At 42.7% G+C, this 18821-nt stretch overlaps 2 protein-coding genes across 3 annotated transcripts; one reads left to right on the forward strand and one right to left on the reverse strand.

The window, feature by feature from the left end:
- Nucleotides 1–621: 621 nt before the first annotated feature.
- ninaB (neither inactivation nor afterpotential B) lies at nucleotides 622–6456 on the forward strand. 2 transcript variants are annotated; one of them, XM_017904417.1, is made up of 10 exons: nucleotides 622–715; nucleotides 2239–2495; nucleotides 2786–2932; nucleotides 3009–3150; nucleotides 3290–3440; nucleotides 3526–3755; nucleotides 3845–4027; nucleotides 4100–4534; nucleotides 4607–4705; nucleotides 4867–6456. In XM_017904417.1, exons 1-10 carry the CDS (start codon nucleotides 638–640, stop codon nucleotides 5035–5037), a joined length of 1893 nt encoding a protein of 630 aa, XP_017759906.1. In that variant the 5' UTR covers nucleotides 622–637; the 3' UTR covers nucleotides 5038–6456. The 2 variants fall into 2 exon arrangements, with proteins under 2 accessions (XP_017759906.1, XP_017759905.1); XM_017904416.1 differs by lacking the exon at nucleotides 622–715 and adding an exon at nucleotides 1642–2028.
- A 93-nt stretch (nucleotides 6457–6549) lies between these two features.
- ClC-a (chloride channel protein 2) lies at nucleotides 6550–18478 on the reverse strand. The gene is given in 15 exon segments (XM_017904415.1): nucleotides 6550–7061; nucleotides 7139–7366; nucleotides 7442–7610; nucleotides 7838–7865; nucleotides 7868–7967; nucleotides 8107–8298; nucleotides 8402–8625; nucleotides 8810–9040; nucleotides 9116–9278; nucleotides 9386–9620; nucleotides 9720–10240; nucleotides 10525–10736; nucleotides 11068–11353; nucleotides 17476–17563; nucleotides 17725–18478. Coding segments are annotated over 15 exon segments (3000 nt in total). The 5' UTR covers nucleotides 17874–18478; the 3' UTR covers nucleotides 6550–6887.
- Nucleotides 18479–18821: the final 343 nt, after the last annotated feature.

Consider the following 18821-nt stretch of genomic DNA (forward strand, 5'->3'; position numbering starts at 1 on the left):
CTTAAACAAACGATAATTCATCCTTGAAATTGAATCAAGTTAAAACTAAAAGTTTCTACGTAAGAAAGATTTTAACATGAGCCATTAACCTACAATGTTTGTTGCATCGTTGATGTTTCTATCTGACGAACAAGAGTTAGCTGCAAGTTATACATATGCGACAATATGCATAAGCATAGAATATTAATTTCTGAGAGAAACGACTGCTGATATTGAAAAGATGGTCACAGAATAAATTAACTCTTAACCGGTGGCTCACAATCATTGTCATTTTATTTTTCTTGGACATTAATACTGTCCGTAAGAGAAGTTATAAATAACACATTAAACTGCAAAAAAGTTAAAACTTCATATGAATTTCCAACGATTCAATGAAAGTCACATGTGCATTTATGTATACAACTACCATTTTGAATATCAAAAATCAATAACTTGACAATGAAAAATTTACCAGATTGAAAAAGGTTATTCCACGATTGCCTTGAGAATAAGTCGCCGAGCATTTCTGGTAACATTTTATTTAACCACAACAAGATCCGTGAATAATTCTGGCTACCAGCCAAACATAACAAAACGCTCGAGCATTTGGCCAATTGGACAAGTTTTTCACGAAGTTTGCTGCAACACGCAACGCAGGATGTCGGAGTTCTTTCGGAACTCGACTAATCGAGAGAAGCCATCTGTTCTGGACCACAGCATCGCCACCTTGTTTCCGGTAATAGAGACGTGATAGTGTTACCTGTCGAAAAAGATGGTTGCATCATATCGGTGACGTTCTCTTCGCGATCATTTTTTAAATATCCATGACAGAATATCATTAGATAAATGAACCTACTTTTACCACCGAATCGTTCATCACTGCACGTATCATACGTGTTAATCGAAGGCCGCAAGCAGGCAATGAAAATATCATTGAAATGATATTAAACTTCCTGCAACACAATAAGAAAACGATGATGAATATTTCATTTATGATTCGCTGTGAATTAAACACGCGATATATCTTATACGGCTAAAACATTTTCCCAATGAAGTTTCTTTTCCATTCGGGAGAAAACGACTTTCTCGATAGAGAATGTATATCTAATCTATTTAACGATTACCTTTGAGCTAAGAAAATTGTTATCATGCTCGAGATCGAAGGAAAAGTTTGTTCTCATTCATCCAGTTCCCGATTCATGAATATTTCAGACCATTCCCGAGCTCCTTGACATAAATTATTCTCATCGACTCACGCACTAATTTTAAAAGAATGGAACGCAACATGTATTTCAGTACGGCTGCCATCTAGCAGGAAACTACCGAACAAACTCGTCGGCATACGTGATTGTCGATAACACAGATACCAACGTTTCCAATAACATTTATAAAACTACCCGTCTTAAAATAAACAAATGCAAATAAAATAAAATAGAAATATTTCTTTTTTATTTTATTAAACACGTCCCATTAGTTCTAACGCGAGGCGTAATTAAAAATTTGTTATCGTTAATTAGCGAAAAGGGTGTCACGTGTCAATTAACCACGTGTAGCAAGAAGATTGTGGGGTCGAATAAGGGTGAAATACACGTGATCACTCGTGGGGCTTCAAGCAACCGGTGCCGATAATTGGATTACGAGGGAAACTACATTTTTAAGGTCAGCAGATTAACGGAACAATGTCATTCGTTCGTCGAAGCCCCGAGAGAAACGATGGATTTCACCCACAAACGAGTCTATCAGATTCTATCGGCGATCCTGGGACCGTTGGCAAGGGAATCGGAACAGGAGAACGAGGAGAATGAAACGTAACAATCGACTACCGACACTTCTCTCTCAAAGTTGATCGAAAATAATCGTGGCCGCGAAAAAGTTCATGTACGCTTTTAGTCCTTTGCTTTTTAACGATTTAGCTCGGTAGTATTCGCGAAAGTTATGAAATCGTCCAGTAGATCGCGATCGGAAAATGACTTTTCCTCTGTCAAACTACACGAACTTGACGACCTGTTGTATGGGAAACGAATGAAATTCTCGAAGACGTCGTTTCGCGTAAGTTAATCTAAGCTAATCTACCACCTCATCTATCGTCATTGAAGTCTCCCTGCTTTTTCATCATTGCATTCCATAACACGATATCAATTAGAGCAATTACTCGTTTAAACTGTCAGAAGTTACCAAGTGCGCAGTGTGCATTTAAGGAAAGTGCTTGTATATTCAAAGTTCGCAAGTATCCTCATAGTTCGCAACTTTCACTGATAGCTAAACGACGTCGAAGACTGTGTGAAGACTGACAAGAATGAATCGGAAGAGAAGAAGGAAAATTATTTCCCGAATTGTGACGCGTCCGTGTGGATGAGGTCTTGCAAGAAGGAAGTGATAGAACCAATAACTGGCGAGTTGACAGGGAAAATACCAAGTTGGCTGAAAGGAACCTTGCTGAGGAATGGACCAGGCAGCTTGCAAGTCGGGGAATACAGCTTCAACCATCTGTTCGATAGTTCAGCTTTACTACATCGGTATGTCTATGCAAAAATATGATTGAAAACTTAACTTTTGAAAATCGAATTTGACACTGGTTGCAAGTAATTTGCTAATCAATATGAGAACTTATCTTTCCAACGTATTAAGTTTGGTATACTTCTCTTCGACTTCGGTATGTATGCAGCCTAGACCTTGAAAGAAGTTCGTACTGAATACTAAGGAAAACAGTGTCAGCTAATTTTCATCGATCATAGTTTAGAAGCCTCACATGCGTCCGTACTAACCGTAACTCATTGTTTGCACGTAATTTTTTCTGAAACACTAGATTTGCCATCGTCAATGGAAATGTGACTTACCAGTGCAGATTCGTCCAGACGGACGTGTACAAGAAGAATAACGCAGCACAAAGGATAGTGGTCACTGAATTTGGCACAAAAGCAGTACCAGATCCTTGCAAAAGCATTTTTCAAAGGTACCAAAAGGTTATCGATAGCTTATTGCGTTCAAGGAATAGCGTTTATGGTCGCAATCAATCAAATTCTATTTAGGGTCGCAGCGGTATTTAAGCCAGAAAACGACTCTGATAATTCCATGATATCGGTATATCCTTTTTCCGATGAGTATTACACGTTCACGGAATCAGCGATGATTCATCGTATCGATCCAAAAACTTTGGAAACTACAGGCAAGGTAGCGATTTTATTATTCATACTGTCCGACAGTCGATTTTGACAGATGTACAATGACTATATTAGCATGATTGGCTATAACTGTTCATGATAAGCCAGATAAAAGGTTGCAATTGTATTTATCGATCTTTTGGTAACAGGTAAACGTGTCTAATTACGTTGGAATCGTAAATCACACGTCTCACCCTCACATAATGAGCGATGGCACCGTTTATAACATGGGACTGAGCGTGACACCACGAGGACCCCTATACAACGTTGTTTGCTTTTCGCCAAGCCGAATTGTTATTGGTTAATACTACTTTGGCCTTGGTGATAATTATCGAAGACTTTAAAATGTCGTATATTTCATTTCTTTCATAATTAATTTCTACAGATGATTCGGGAGAGGAGAAGGAATTATCCATGTTCGACCAAGCCACCATCGTCGCCAGCGTTCCATCCAGATGGCTGCTGAATCCCTCTTACATGCATACGTTTGGCATCACTGAGAATTACTTCATCATCGTAGAGCAACCGTTAGCAGTGTCCCTGACCACTGTGGTGTCCTGTAAGATGAAACAACAACCGATGTGCGCAGCCCTGAAGTGGTATGAGAACGAAAACGTAAGCCGACCTCTAGCAAAGACACGTCTTTTAATTTCCAGCTAAGACCTTATTGTTAGGGAATATATCTTGCTGTTTACTTTTCATAGACTCTTATACACGTGGTTTCGAGAGACACAGGATTATTGGAGAGGACGTTTATTTCAGAGGCATTTTTTTATCTTCACATCATTAATCAATTCGAAACACGTGATCGCGATTACGTGGTATTGGATATATGCTGTTATCGCGACGCCAAGATGTTAGATTGCCTATTTGTGGATGCAATGAAGGTTCGTAAGCACATAATTACGATAAAATTAAAAAAATGATTGGAAGCTGAATATCTTTTTTAATGATCACAGAACTTGCATAAGAATCCAGATTATGCCAAGATGTTTCGTGGAAGACCGCTGAGATTCGTCTTACCAATGAAATATCCACGGTCGGACGTGCCGTTGGAGTATAATTTAATTACAGCAAAAACGGTGAACCAAGGCCTGGAGTCTTTCCAAGATAACTCTGACAGATGCGAAAATAAATCTGGTTCAGAGTTCATCGAATCATCGAATGAAATCCCCGATAAGGTGACTAAAGCCAAGAGAAACGATTATAAAAATATCCTTCAGAGGAGAGCAGCCGCTCATAGGCTCGCGAATGGCAATATTTTTGTAAAACCGGAACTCCTTTGCGATCTGGGCTGCGAGACGCCACGTATTAATTACGAGTTCTATCTCGGGAACGAGTATCGATACTTTTATGCTATTTCGAGCGACGTGGATCTGGAAAATCCTGGAACGGTAATTGTGTTTCGGTTTTAGCTTCTTGTGTGTCACACCGCCATTAATGAAATGCAAAATGCTATTACACAGATTATCAAGGTGGACATCTTGAAGAAAACTAGGAAAACTTGGTGCGAGAAAAATGTTTATCCTAGTGAACCGGTTTTTGTACCAGATCCAAGGGGGAAGGTAAGAGATCTAGAGATCTCGATTCACTGAGATCTTATTTTCATTGTATTTAAAAGAATGAAAGAAGCAGCGTAGCAATAGGCAGAAAAACTTGAATAGTAAATGATGTATTAATTCGATCCACGTGTCGATCTGGCTATACATAAATTGGAATATTTTAGAACGAAGACGATGGAGTGGTTCTCAGTTCCATTGTGTGGTCTGATAAAGAGACACGCGTCGGGCTGCTGATTCTAGACGGCGTGACTCTTACGGAAATTGCAAGAGCCACCTTTGAAACTCCTGGCCCGGTGCCAAAGTGCTTACATGGCTGGTTTACCTTGGACAAGTAAAATAAACTGAAATCTCCTAACGGTGGATATCGGATTCTCCGATCATCGATGAAAATGATATATCGATATGAAAGCTATACTATATATATTCTAGCGTATTGCTGATATATTTGTATTATATTATATTATATATATACTTTTTTCAATTGTTTCCATTTCGCTGGCTTGATGCTTTGTTCGCAGCTTCGAATCTAAGAATCTTATACGATAATGCAATAATTCCCCTTTGAACGAAATTGCGATATTAAAACAGATATTAACAGCACAATATGTATATAATATAATAAATTATTTAATGTCTTCTCCCGATTGTACAGTGTACTTATATTTGGCGATTAGTGTGTCACATAAAGCTTCGATGACGCGTAACGCAATAAATTTACAGTAAAATGGGATGCATTGTGAGAATATTTGTCAGATGGAATGTAAAATGCCCTACGAACTTTGTCCTTAAATTAATATCCGCAGGTATCCGATCCGTTACATCAATTAGAGCGGATACATCAGTTTCTGGTCCTAGATATCTTTACAACGATTAATTAAGACATCGTTTTAAATTACGCTATGTTGTTATTCAAATATTCTACTGTCGTAAACGTGATATCTCCTCGTCGAAAGTCTAAAACTAATTGAAACAAAAGAAATATCGATCTAGATTATTCGCACCTCCGTGAATATTTGATTTAAATAATAGAGCAGCTAGATGGATAGGTTGATCTAGACTCGTGAAAATAATTTTAACGGGGCAGCTCCAAAATTCGATCAAACCTCACGGAGATCCTGCTGAGAACGTTTCTTTATCAAGTTTCGTGTATTCAGATTTAACGGTGAATGATTAGAATAAATAGGGTTGGCACAACCATAGTCATAAGATTACATACTACAAGAGCACTGAACGCGAGCCCTGAATTCGCGAATTCCACCTTAAATAATTAACTCGATAAATCACGATTGTCACATGTCGCGGCATATATCGCGGTCCTTATAGCATAATACGTTTCACGTTTATGGCTCGCGTCGCTGGCCACTAAACACAGACACACAATTCACAGCATATTTCGTAAAAAGCGAAGCCACTCGTTGGGAATCACTGAAGCACCACGTTTAATACATAGTCCTCGAGAAGCTTCGACATTTCAACACGGCGTGGTTCGCGTCCACGCCATAGGAAAGGAGGAAGTTCCTCTGAGCACTGATATCACCAAGTCAATGAGTTGTATCGTCGTATGGGAAACCACTCATTCCAAGATACGCACGTGATAGTTCTCACTCTCTTTCTCTCTCTATTACCCTAGGTAACTACAGAATACGGAGAAAAAATCGCGCGTGAAGAAAAGGATTTAGCTAAAGGGGGGAAAGAAAACAGGAAAACTTGACAGACCCTGATATGAATCTTCGGTACCGAGAGCTTCCTTCTATGCGAAGAAAAAACCATAAGCAACATGCCAAATCGTCTACCAATTTCCAATCCTAGTACAGGACGACACGTTCACTGGAACGCGTGTCACGTTGTAAGGAGCCTTGAGAATGGTTCGTCCTACACGATAATCTTGTCCCGATATTAAGTACGAGAGGTGTTCGAAAGCGATCGTCACTACGCAAGCGGATAGGAGTATAACTTGTTGCTCGAGCTTCACGCGGTATGTTCTACGCTCACCGAAGGAAGGGAATATTTTATTTAAAAAAGAGAAAAAAAGAAAGAAAAACACGTCTCTCGTTCGGGTCATATTGCCAGTCTCGACAATACGACTATCACATTTTTGCTTCTACTTATCTCCCTTGCTTGCACATCTCTCCTTATCCCCATTTCTTTCTCTCTCTCTCTCTCTCTCTGTCTCTCTCACTCTCTCTCAGACTTTTTCGACTTTCTCGCAATCAACGGAAGCTATAGGGTTCATCGCGCTGACATTCTTGCTCTCCGTGTCCGTTTCGCTCTTCGCGATACTGGATGTCGAGACGCCTATGTGAGGTTCTGGGTGCATGGGCAAGATTCCAGAGTTTGCGTCTTCTATTGCTTTCCTCAGCTGTGAACAAACAAAGGAAAATCGTTCCAGGTAAAGATAAGAGGGGCAGACACAATGTCACCATGGCTCAGACAAACCTCTTTTAAACCGACAACCCCGACAAGCCTTCCAATGGCCGTCACATAAGCGTGATTCACCCCGACCATGCTGAATAGACTGTGGACCTTCAACAAAGACGTCCTTTCGACCAGCTGGAAGGGTGCTGGATCGATGTGACACCTCGAAAAATCGACCTCCAACGACATTTCACTTTCTTCCCACCGTTTCTGATCCTCTGCCGACATGTCTATCACCCTCTCGCGAGGCTAATAGCGTTAAAAAATTATTGTTTACTTTGCGTCTGTTTTGGTGTGGGTTCTGATAAGAATATACGGATTTACCAGTTGCACTTTTTTCGAGGTGGCAGGACTCGGTACTAAGATTGGTGTATGTGGCGGTATATCCTGGCTGTCGCGTCTGCCACCAGTCCCAGATCCAATCTCTGGATCCGGGTCCACGTCTTGCAAAGTGGCTGACTTTCGGAAGATCGCCTCGAAGGCAAGACGTATCCTGAAATGATAATAGCGATTGGAAAATGAGAAACGTATATTTCGCTCGTTAACTGTGTCATGGAAAGCACGATAGTTGCGAACAATTTTTTACTCGGGTAAAATGGAGACGCTCTCGTATTCATTAACGCTATGCATCGTAAATAAGTGAAGGGAAGCAAAAAAAGGTATACTGCTGAGAAATACACGAATTCCTTATTTTTCGAACACAAAGTAAGCTTCTGTCACCTGCTCTCCGCACCGGTAACAGTCGTACTGGGCTGACTAGTGGGCTGAATCCTTTCAACGTGAAAGAATTTGTCTTCTTCAAGATCGATTTCTTAGGCTGTGATCCAAATACTGGTGAATGGTAGGTGTGCTGAAAGATAACGAAAGCATGCGAACAACACGTTGAAACGAGGAAAAGGAGTTATTTGGCGACTAGCGTGTGTATGCAGTTAATTGAGTAAATGTGCACAATTATGCGTGTCCATTGACGTCAAGTGGGCGTGACTCACATGATCAGGCGCGGCACCGTTGTTTGGAGACATTGTTAGATCGTTAACACTTTGCCTCTGCATCTTAAGAATATCCGGGGCGGGGATGACCTCGAACCTGGATGGTCTTCTTGTCCTCTCCTGGTCCCTTAATTGTCGCTCCATTTCCTCTCGAGCTCTTTCTTCGGCCTCCTTGTGCCATTTCTGAGCCACCTAAAGAAAAAGTTCAAATCCATAATCCCACTAATGGAAATTTTAAATCGTTCATCAGAGTAGCCAAGGTTCATTTCCAGAGATAAGTCACTGCAATGACTACCTGCAACCTCCTTTCTCGTCCTATATGCTTCTCGATCAACTTGATTAGTTCCAGCCTCTGAATAGATCCAAGCAGAATCATCGAGTCGGGATTGTCAACAAGGGGAAACCCGCGTAATTTGCGGTTTTCCTTTAAAATATCCTTTAATGTCTGATAGGTAATCCCGTGCCAGATGTACTTCACGTCGTGGACCATGAAGTCTTCGACGTACACGTTGTACATCCCTGCAACGTACACGATTTTCGCGTAACAATGTCATTTCCTGTCATTTCCGATTTGAGCAGGTAGAAAATACTTAACAAGTTTGTTACCTTCTTATAAAACTTCCTCTGGGAAGCTCGTTAAAGATAGCAAGAATGACGCGTTAGAAAAATATAGATTGAAGTTATTAAGGGTAGAAATGTTTACCTGAACTGGAAGGCAATAGATCTGGCAGATATGGCAACTTCTTGATCAGAATGATACTGTCGTATATGCTAGGCTGAAGAAGTGCAGCGATGGCGTTGCTGATCAACACGGCGATCATGATAGGAACGATGTGAGTGATCTGCCCAGTCATCTCGAACACGATAACACTCACGGAGATAGTATGCGTCACTGCACCGGAAAATGCAGCAGCTCCAACGGTAGCATAGCCTCCTGGAGAACAACTTTCTTCAGTCACGTCTCTAGATAGCCAGGAGTAGACGTTTCATCGAAGAAATCCGAAATTACCTGGTACAATAGGAGTTATGATTCCACCATAGCGAACGCCGTTGGGAAACCACAGAGCCATAGCTTCACCCACGGCTCTGCCTAGCGCAGCACCAATTTTGAACACGGGGATGAAGATTCCCGATGGCACGGGAACCGTGGAACTTATGATCGAAAAGATGAACTGAAAACAAAGTTCATCCTTCGACTCGAAACTTCTCCCAAGAACGATCAGCTTCGGGTTTCTTTTCTCTCTTTCTTTTTTTCTTAGATAAAGATTCTGTGTGTTACCGTGAATGCCACAAAGCCGAGTAATCCAATGAACACGTCAGTATACGTGGTAGACCAATGCTTAACTATGTTCATTTCCTCTACTCCCAGCTCTTGCTTGGTCCAAGTGAAATTAGTGAACAGACCGTACACTTGATCGTGGGTGTTCAAATCACCGGCCATGAACTGGCCTAGTCCAAGGGGAAAAGACACAGACGACACCAGCAGAGAGACGATTCCAGGGTACAAGAAACGGCTGTAATAATTTCATGAAAACGTGAACGATATCTGAATTACTCCTGACTAGTTACTTGCATCTAAAGTCTTTGGAAAATTCCAACTAGGGATTACTCACTTTTTCTGCAGAAAGCTGTTCATGCTCTTGTTCTTCCTCATGAAGATTACGTACTGCCTGTGTAGCCACACGTAGAAAGAGCCGCCTAGGCCACTGCCCACACCGATCAAGGCGAAGACGAACAACTCTTGGGGATCGAATGGAAAATCCATGGTGAAATTGGTCGCGAACATCGCGGTGATCGTTTCTTCCCGTTGGAACCAGATCGCGAGTAACCGGAACATGGTTGCGCCACACACGGCCGTGAAGAATCCTCTCCAGTAATTTCTCACGGCGAAGTACACCGTGGTGACCTCTATGCTGAAGAGAACCCCGCCGATCGGCGCAGCGAAGCAGGAGGCTACCCCAACCGCGCAGGCCGCAGCGAGCATCTCGCAGTTTCTGCTCTCGTTTTCGTAGATTCCTTGGAAACTGGTGACCAACTTGGACAGGAGGGTGGCCACGATACTGGCGATGTGCACGAAAGGACCTTCCTTGCCCAGAGGTAAACCAGAGCCCAGGGTGGCAGTCAGACCTATCACCTGTTAGACATTACGGCGGCTCTACACCGACGCTCGAAAACATGCAGAAGTGAAGCTTGATGGCGAGGGTAGGAACGCGTTAAGCATATAGGAATCTCGTTGTTTCTATGTTATTGATTAGATATATTTTAAGAGCTTGTAATTCACTGTCACTTCGAAATTATTAATCGAGTACGGAAGTGGTCATGTGAACAAAGAGGGAACGGAAGGGAGGGAAAACGATAGTTACGAGGACTGAGTTAATCAAAGGAAGAAATACAATGAAATCAAGTTGCGTGTCTAACCTTCGCTATCAGAGTACGGAAAGTTAGGTACTCCTTCAAAGCCACGCCACGCAGGATCGTCTTCATCTCCGGAATGCCCGATCCTATGCTCTGCGGCGCAACGATGTGCACGAAACCGGCGCTAAAGAGGATCAGGCAAACTGGCAAGGACACCCAGGCGAGATATTGAAGCGCTGGATGATGCGTTAGGTCCTGATAAAGCCATATCCTGGCTGGTGGAACAAGGATACAGTTAACGAGGTCTCAACCTTATCACGTGCCGAATAGATTATTGAAATCAACGGGTACTGATTAATGGCGTGGAAAATTGTGAAACCTTGAAATAGATTGAATTTCGCGAGAAAAAATTGGCACGCAGTTTCAACGCAGAAAATTATCGCAATGAAAATAAAAAAAAAAAAAAGAATGGAAAGGAACGAACTCTATAATATACTCTATAATAGACTTTTTCTGCGAAAACCGCGCCTTTGATTTTTCTACTTCTTTCTAGTACTTAGATTCCGAACTTTTATCAAAGTTACAGATCACATGGATAAAACTGACCGTTATTGCACATAGAAATGCCACGGTCCATGGCGTAACTGATAAGTGCCATGATTACGCCAAGGAGAGCCAAGAAGACCCAATCTTCGCCTAATCTTGCTCCTGTATGCTTCCAGGCGAAGGCCAATAACGCCAGCAGCTTCCTGCATAGGGGTCCTCTTCTCGACTTCCGCAAATCCTCCGCTCTGGTCTTGTCATATTTCCGTCGTGCTTTCTCGTGGTACTTGAGCTTTCTCGCTTCTTCTTTTGCGTACTCACCCAGGTCCTTCGTGTAGCGACCATACATCTAGACGCAGCACGATCTTTCATCGTCTCTCAACTCTTTCTTCCACCAAACTTTATATTTTTTCTTTTTAATGGAACAATTTTTTTTTAACGAACTTCACGTCAGACAAAGGCCGACGTACAACGCGTTATCAATATTCCGAGAAAACACGATGCGATATTCTTCCTCGCGTTGATAAAATAAAATTTGCAAATAAAATGCGATACATACCAAATATTTAATATCCACGATCTTTGATTTCAGAGAACATTCGTAGAAATAATTTCCTCGTGACAGATTAATTTTTCTTTCTTTTTGGTATTTCCGAGTCGCGAATTGCCAAGAAAATCTTCACGATCTGATTTCACGATCGGACGTGTGTACGTGTATCTCGATAGAAATTGGACAATTAAACGAAAAAAACGTCGAACAGTTGACTAATCCGTGAGATCCACATCACTGTCTTCGATCGATTTAATAAACCGATCACGAGCGTCGAGGATTTTGTAGCTTTATTTCTTTTAGATAAAGTCAATCACCCTCGCTCGTGATTTATCTGACCCGTCATAACAATTGTTTTTTTTACGTGCTATCATCATGCTACTGAAGATATACTCTTCCTACTCGCAAAACGAACACAATTGCAAACCTCGTGCTCAAGCTGGTTTCTCGCAGGAGAAGCGATTAATTCGAGAAAGAAGGAATCGGTGCTACGCAATTAGCCAATATGTCTCAAGCGATTTTAACAGCTATTAATTTGCATATTATTTCGTAAGAAAAAGAAAATCAATATACATCAGCGATACGTAGTGATTGTACGCGGATATTACAGTAGCAATACAGATAACGCGGTATCGCTCGAAAATTCAGCCGAAAGAAGTAAATATCTCGAGCGTAGATTGATAATGAGAAGGAATTCTGTATCCTAGAATGCGCCTTTGAACGCGTGATCGTCGAAACCAAAACGAAGAAGCGATTAATTGCGAGTGATGACTTACTACATGACGTGAAATTAAGGGCGAATACGGGGTCGGCTCTTTGAACGTAGGATACGCGACGAACCATTGTGGCCTGTACGAGGACATTGGAAAACATCTACGGCAAGTGTAATGTTTCGAACCTAGATACCGTTCAAAACTAGGCAACGTGAGAGCAAACAATTTCAGATGGAATGCGAAAAAAAATAAGATCAAACGTCTGCGGTTCGACGACTCTGATCAGCAATCGAGTAGCTAAGACATATCGGTGTTATATCGACATTTAGAAACAATGGCAGAGGTGGGAAACATTCGGTGCATTGGTAAGTGCAATCTGCTATGACACGGCAGGAAACCAGGCGAAACGTCTGACTTACAGGGTATTCATCGTTACAGACGAAATAGGCTCTGTTCAGAGCGAAAGCCGGCATGAAAACTGGATGAAAGATCTCTGAAAGCTTTGAGCTGACCCTGAAGACGAGGGACGCCGAATTCTTCGACGGATCGACTAATCAAGTCACGGACGAGGCATTATTGGAGTACAGAAAAGATTTACGGGTCACTGGTAATTGATTGCACATTTTCTCCACTTATCGACTCGATCTGACAAACGAGTCGGTCGATCGAGTAATCTTTCCTGTGCTTCCTAGCACTTCTACGCTAGAATTCTTTGGGATTGTAATTCATTAATTGCCTGAAAATCGACTAACCGTCATGTGACTAACTTGTTTTCGCGATCAGGCTTGGCAGGCTCAGATACCCGATATTTCTGGCGACAACTTACTGCAAATTGTCCATTACAATTTTATTGTTTCCTTCCTCTAACGATTGCCAGGATCAGTCTGTTACATCACGAATGAATAGATTAGCTAAATCACATGGACAGCGATGAATAATTTTTCCTATCCGATCTCGATGAATCGAGATGCCTCGATCATCGTTATTTGTAGGATTTCACAGTTTACCGCCAACAGCAGAGGTTTCGTGCGAATCATCCGCCACGTTCCTATTGTTTCCTCTCCTCCTGGCGAGTGCCAGGATCAGCTCGTTCAGTCGGAAGCCAAGGAAATGAGTCAAACGACTCTGCCTATTACCAAATAAAATGATCTCTATATCCGGTCTAGACCTCTTCGATCTATTCTACAAGTTCATACCGGCAGGATCCTCGTTCTCGAATATCTATTGTCGATTTCGATTATCTTTGAAAAACGTTCCAGCACATCGGAATTCATTCGTGAAATGTTTTCCATTGACTGACCCGGTGTTTTCGCTGCTGATAGTTGTTCAACAGGTTCCAAGAAATCCCTCTTGGTCGTTCGAAATTTCACAAATTCCCGACGAGAACGTGCACGCGAATTTGCGGACGAACGACAACTGAACGACGCCGTTTTCCCTGCCTTTCGATTCGAACTTGAGCCGCGATATTTGTTGAAATTTGGCAACAGTCAAAATCTTTATTTTTAGCCGTGGCCATCGTCGGTCAACGACGGTGTACTCCATTGTCCATTGCTCCATTAAGCCACCCCGACAGGTCGGTACCATCTCGCAGGTACACGAACACGAAAGGTACGCGAACGAAAGGCGAAGACCATTTCTCTCCTCGAAAACACGTTTCGCAATCCTTTGAATTCCTCCAACGCGTCCCGTGTTTATCGAACGTTTGGAAAGCTCTTGGATCGCGAAAACTAGACGGAAATAGCTGGCAATTTGCTATTCGCCTTACTACCAATTCTACGTTCGATTACGTACAGTGGTTATTACTACCTCGACGTATTATTACACGTATTGCTCTCGAACTTTTCTTCGAATAGTACATGATAGAAACTATGCGCGGTTCCCAATGAAAATTTAGTAGAAACGGAAACAAAGAACAAAGAAAGAGCAAAGGTGTTTTCTAAATTCCAAGTTGAGGGAATAAGCTGGAAATTAAGCTCGGTTTCTATATATCGTCGAGTGGTCTGAGCACTTACAGCTGTCACGTGTGTTTCATTAGACGATAGACCGCAGAAGTGTTCTATGTAGCATAAGAAGCGTGGAATGGAGGCTGAACGAACCGAGGATTGAAATATAGTCGACACCTGAGCGAACCTGTGCATGAATTTGACGTCAACGTCGACCACGTTCCACTGGGCAATCAGCCGCTAACCCAATTTTAGTAATTGATCGTAATCAATTTACGATACAATTAATGACCCAATTCCCGGAACAAACGTCGAATCGATAGAAATTCTGTCACCTGACACTTAAAATGGTCATTTCTCGTTTTTGGGCAATCATAAGGAACCCGAATAGCTTTTTTGGTAAGGCTACCTTCGTCTTTTAGGGTCACGGTACCATGTTTATTACTAAATTATCTACGAGTCGCCTTGGAGTTTGAGTTTCTAATGGTCGGCACGTAATTTTAGAATCTAATTTTAAGACACGCAATTACAATTTACTCTAATTCTTATTTTTAGAATTCCATCACTCTTGCAACCGCAAACAGTTATTCGCGTCATTCTTCGTTGCTTCACATTCGGGAGATACAATTCGGTTTCCCTGTACAAAAGCATCCAAGAGCCGTTTCCAGAAAGGAGCTCACCGACTGGCACATCTCCTGAAAGTAATCGTCTCAACAACGTGATAAACGCCCTCGCTTATTGTACAGCTTCCGACGTGACACATTTCCTACGCCATATACTCTTCTTCGTTATACTACCGCTCGACAAACAAAATTCGCATTCATTATAATCCCCGAATAATCGAGCCTAATGCGATCCTCGTACATCCCTCGACGCCTTACCAATAAAATTCGATAAGAACCAACTACCATAAACGATATCGTCAACAGAGCTTTCATAGAACAAAAATAATCTTTAAAATATGGTCCACCTCTAGATTAGATAAGGGAAAATCAAAAAGATCCCATTTTGTTCTAATTAAATTCATCGATATAATTTTCTCACTCGAATCTTGAGCAACTGGAATAGAAAATAAGTCAAGTATTCTTAAATTATTTCGATAATTTTCTTCTTCTAAAAATGTATCAGATTCCGAACGAATCTTCTCGTTAAAAGGTATCGAAAAGGTAAGGATCGATAATTAATTTCCATCGAAAGGATGGAAAAAGCAGTGCAACGGTGCGATGCAGACGCTGCACCCGGAAACAGTGCATCTGCATACCAGAGGAAAACGATACGTGTGTGCGCGCGTGCATGCAGGTCGAAATGCATTGGTCTGTACGCGTGTGGAATCGAACCTGTATGTCACGTGAGGAGATCTGCATGCTGGTCACGCATGTCGGATAAACGTAACGAGTCCTTAAGCGCTCATTCATGCAGATAAAGGCATTGCTTAGAAAGGCGTCGCTGCAATGGTCGGCGTACCCTTTTCCGTTTGTAGGATATCGCCGGGAATTGAGACGCGCTTACGCGAAACCATCAGGATTTACGCGAATTGTAGAACGTTGGAGAACCAGAATGGAGTGCAATAATATTCCTGTAATGGTACCGTGACGAAAAAGCGAAAGAATAAAGTCGCTCGCGAGTTAAAAGACCCTGAGGATCGAAGCTTTCGATCGAAGAAGAACACTCGTCGAAATGACCGATCGATAGTAGGAAAATCGAAGCACGAATCGACTGTGCACGTAGACACATGATTCCTGATTCCATCCTCCTATGTACCGAGCATAATAATTCGCTAGAGACGCGAAAACGTTGTTTGACAAACGATTCGAACGTCACATGTTACGCAATGCATTTTTATGTTCTGAAAGACGCTGGAATTGAAAAGGGGCAGTCGTTCGACGATGATAACCCATTCTACGATTTAATTTTCCTTCATTCTACGGGGTTAGCACAGAAATTTACATTCGGAGCGTTTCTGTTCTCTTTACGTGTGTTTCTCAGTTAAAACGTTTCGATTCTCCATTCGAATTCCAAGCGAGTACCGCTCGCCATTGCCTATTCGGCATAGGAAGCTCATAACGACCTGTACTACGCATTCTGTGCATTTCAGTAGCAAAGGTAAACGATTTTCCATGGTTCTCGGACGTCGAGAAAATGGTACGCGACGAGTACTTCGAGTCCACAAACGTCTTCGCGCTTCTAATTTCGCGAAGGTGCTCTCGGTGGACTCGCGGTTGATCGTCACAGTCTCGTGATGCAAATTTCGTGTCAAGGTCGGTTTGCGTGTATGCACCACCGAGTGCCGCGAATCTGACATTTTATTGACATTTGTGAAACCTGTTTCAGTCCGTGGTAAATTTGTCATAGATTTGTCACGAGACGCGACGTTTCGCCGCAAGGATCGAGCTTTTGGACGAGAAACTGTTCATGGGCTGGTCGCTTGACAGGGGAAAGAGATCGTGTAACATCGACGGATATCGCACGGCTGAGCTGACAGGGATCGTGACCCGTTATTGCAAACTGCTCTCGCGAAACGTTTATTTAAAATGTAGTCTCTCGCCCACTTGGCAACCGTTCAAAGGTCGCGCTACCGTCCACGCTACCGTAAGAATCCGTGAAAAAAATGTCAAAAGCAAATCAGATTAGATGCGCATCATGGATTCCATCAAATTAATTCGAATTTTACATTTAATTTCGAAAGATATCTTCGCAAAAGTCGCCTCAAATAGACTCGATGATAATTCAGAAGCTTGGAGGAACGTGAATGAGAAACTAGAAAATTGCTGGGAAAAATTTCGAATTACGTTAATAGGATGAAAGGAAGAAATGACACAATGCAAAAGCACATCGCGTATTGGCAGGCGATTCGAGATATTGGCAGACACCTAAATCGTCTGGGATTCGTCTGCTAGCAACAAACACGGTTTAATTATAAATCTGTCCGGCACTGGTTCAATGGCATCGCATTCGACGCGACATTCTTGCCAAATTCTTATTTCCCTCTGAGAAGGTGTGTCAATGGAATTAGTTTTCGATGGGGCACAGTGGCGATAGAGGTCGAGGAACCGTGATGCGTCAGAAAAGCGGCAAAGAGTCAGGAGTACTCGAGCAGCATCATTAAGGCGAATTTCAAAGGTAAAAGAAGAGTTCCATCAATCTTCCGCTCCTACACGCGGAAGTCGTTGTCTATCCTTTCTATGCATGCAGAAGAAGAAATTACGATGCAATCGATGCATAGAACGAGGCAATGTGGAGAATCACAATGGGGTTAATCGCTTACAATCGTATTAATGTAATCGAAGGGATCGAAATCCTGCTGATCCTCGTCCGCGTTCGGCGGAGGACACGGATAGAAAGCTTGCGAGGGTCTGACAAAAAATAAAATATTCGAGATTAGTGAAAAGAACAGGGCCATAGCGAGGAAAGGTACGCGAATTACGCGAATTCTCCTCGGTCTCTACGGTATATGGAATTTCGATGTTCCCGCAATTTCCGGGGAACGATTCGAGGAAATAAAACGACTGGATACCTGTGCGGTCTGTTTCGTCGATTTTCTCGTAACTTTGCCATCAGCCTACTGAATTCCTCCCATTCCCTGTCCACTTCCTCCTCGCTACCGTCCGGATGGTAGTGAAGGGTCTCCTCCCGGAGCTCCTTCTTCGTCGTTTGATTCGCCATAGTTCAAAGTTCCTTCGGAACTTCACGACTAATCTGGCCAAGAGAAAGTATACGATTGTCTTTGCCGCGAGTCGATATCGGTCGCGATAAATTCCTCCTGTCGTTCAAAGCGCGACTGCGGGCTTGATATTCCTCGAGCCTGTTGGATTACGTAAGCGCGTGGAAACCGTGAAAATCATCCTCACAAACACGGGAACGTTCCCTCGAGTGTCTCGAAACGGCGATTAGGGACGTGCTCTTTAGGAGAACTCCAGATCGATGGTTAGCCGGTTGCATTCACGCCAAGGAATCATCGTTGTCTCGTCGAGGATATTCATCAGAGGCGTGACACGGAGGGAACGCAGTAAACTCGACGAGCTCTCCGTGCACACGCTCGATTGCATCTGTCGTCCATAGGGGATCTTCGTTGCTAGTCGGGCGTTTCGCGAAGAGAATGCAGAATCGGGAGGAAAGGACAGCGACGTTTCCCTCGAGAGGCTTTCTCGTATCGTCAAGTCCGTGTGACACTGACACTGACACTACGCGGCGGAAGCAAAAATTGGCAAAAAGAAGCGTTTAAAGCAATTGAATCCGTAGGCTGGACCGTCGCACACGAAGCCAATGAGTCACACTGACAATGAGAAGAGAGAACCACCGTGCGGACCTCAGATGGGAGGGCCTGAGCTGGTCCAATTTACAGACTCATTAGCCTCGCTCCGACTGTTGTCGACGTCGTCGCGCTACGCTCGCGATTTTCCCCCGCGATAGATCGGCACTGTCTATTGTCGCGGACACCTCTGCGGTGTCGCTACGGGGACACTCGCGATCGCCATTTTTCTTTCGCGCTATGAAATTTAGAAGTCTCTCGAAACGTTTGCGAATGAGGAACGAATATATTTCATGCTGCAATTCCCATCTTCTTTTCATTTTCGATCATGCGAATTTTGTTATTTCTCCTTTTTCTCTTTT

The sequence above is a fragment of the Eufriesea mexicana genome, unplaced genomic scaffold (assembly GCF_001483705.2).
Source record: "Eufriesea mexicana isolate 0111107269 unplaced genomic scaffold, ASM148370v2 scaffold2888, whole genome shotgun sequence".
In the NCBI taxonomy this organism is placed as follows: Eukaryota; Metazoa; Arthropoda; class Insecta; order Hymenoptera; family Apidae; genus Eufriesea; species Eufriesea mexicana.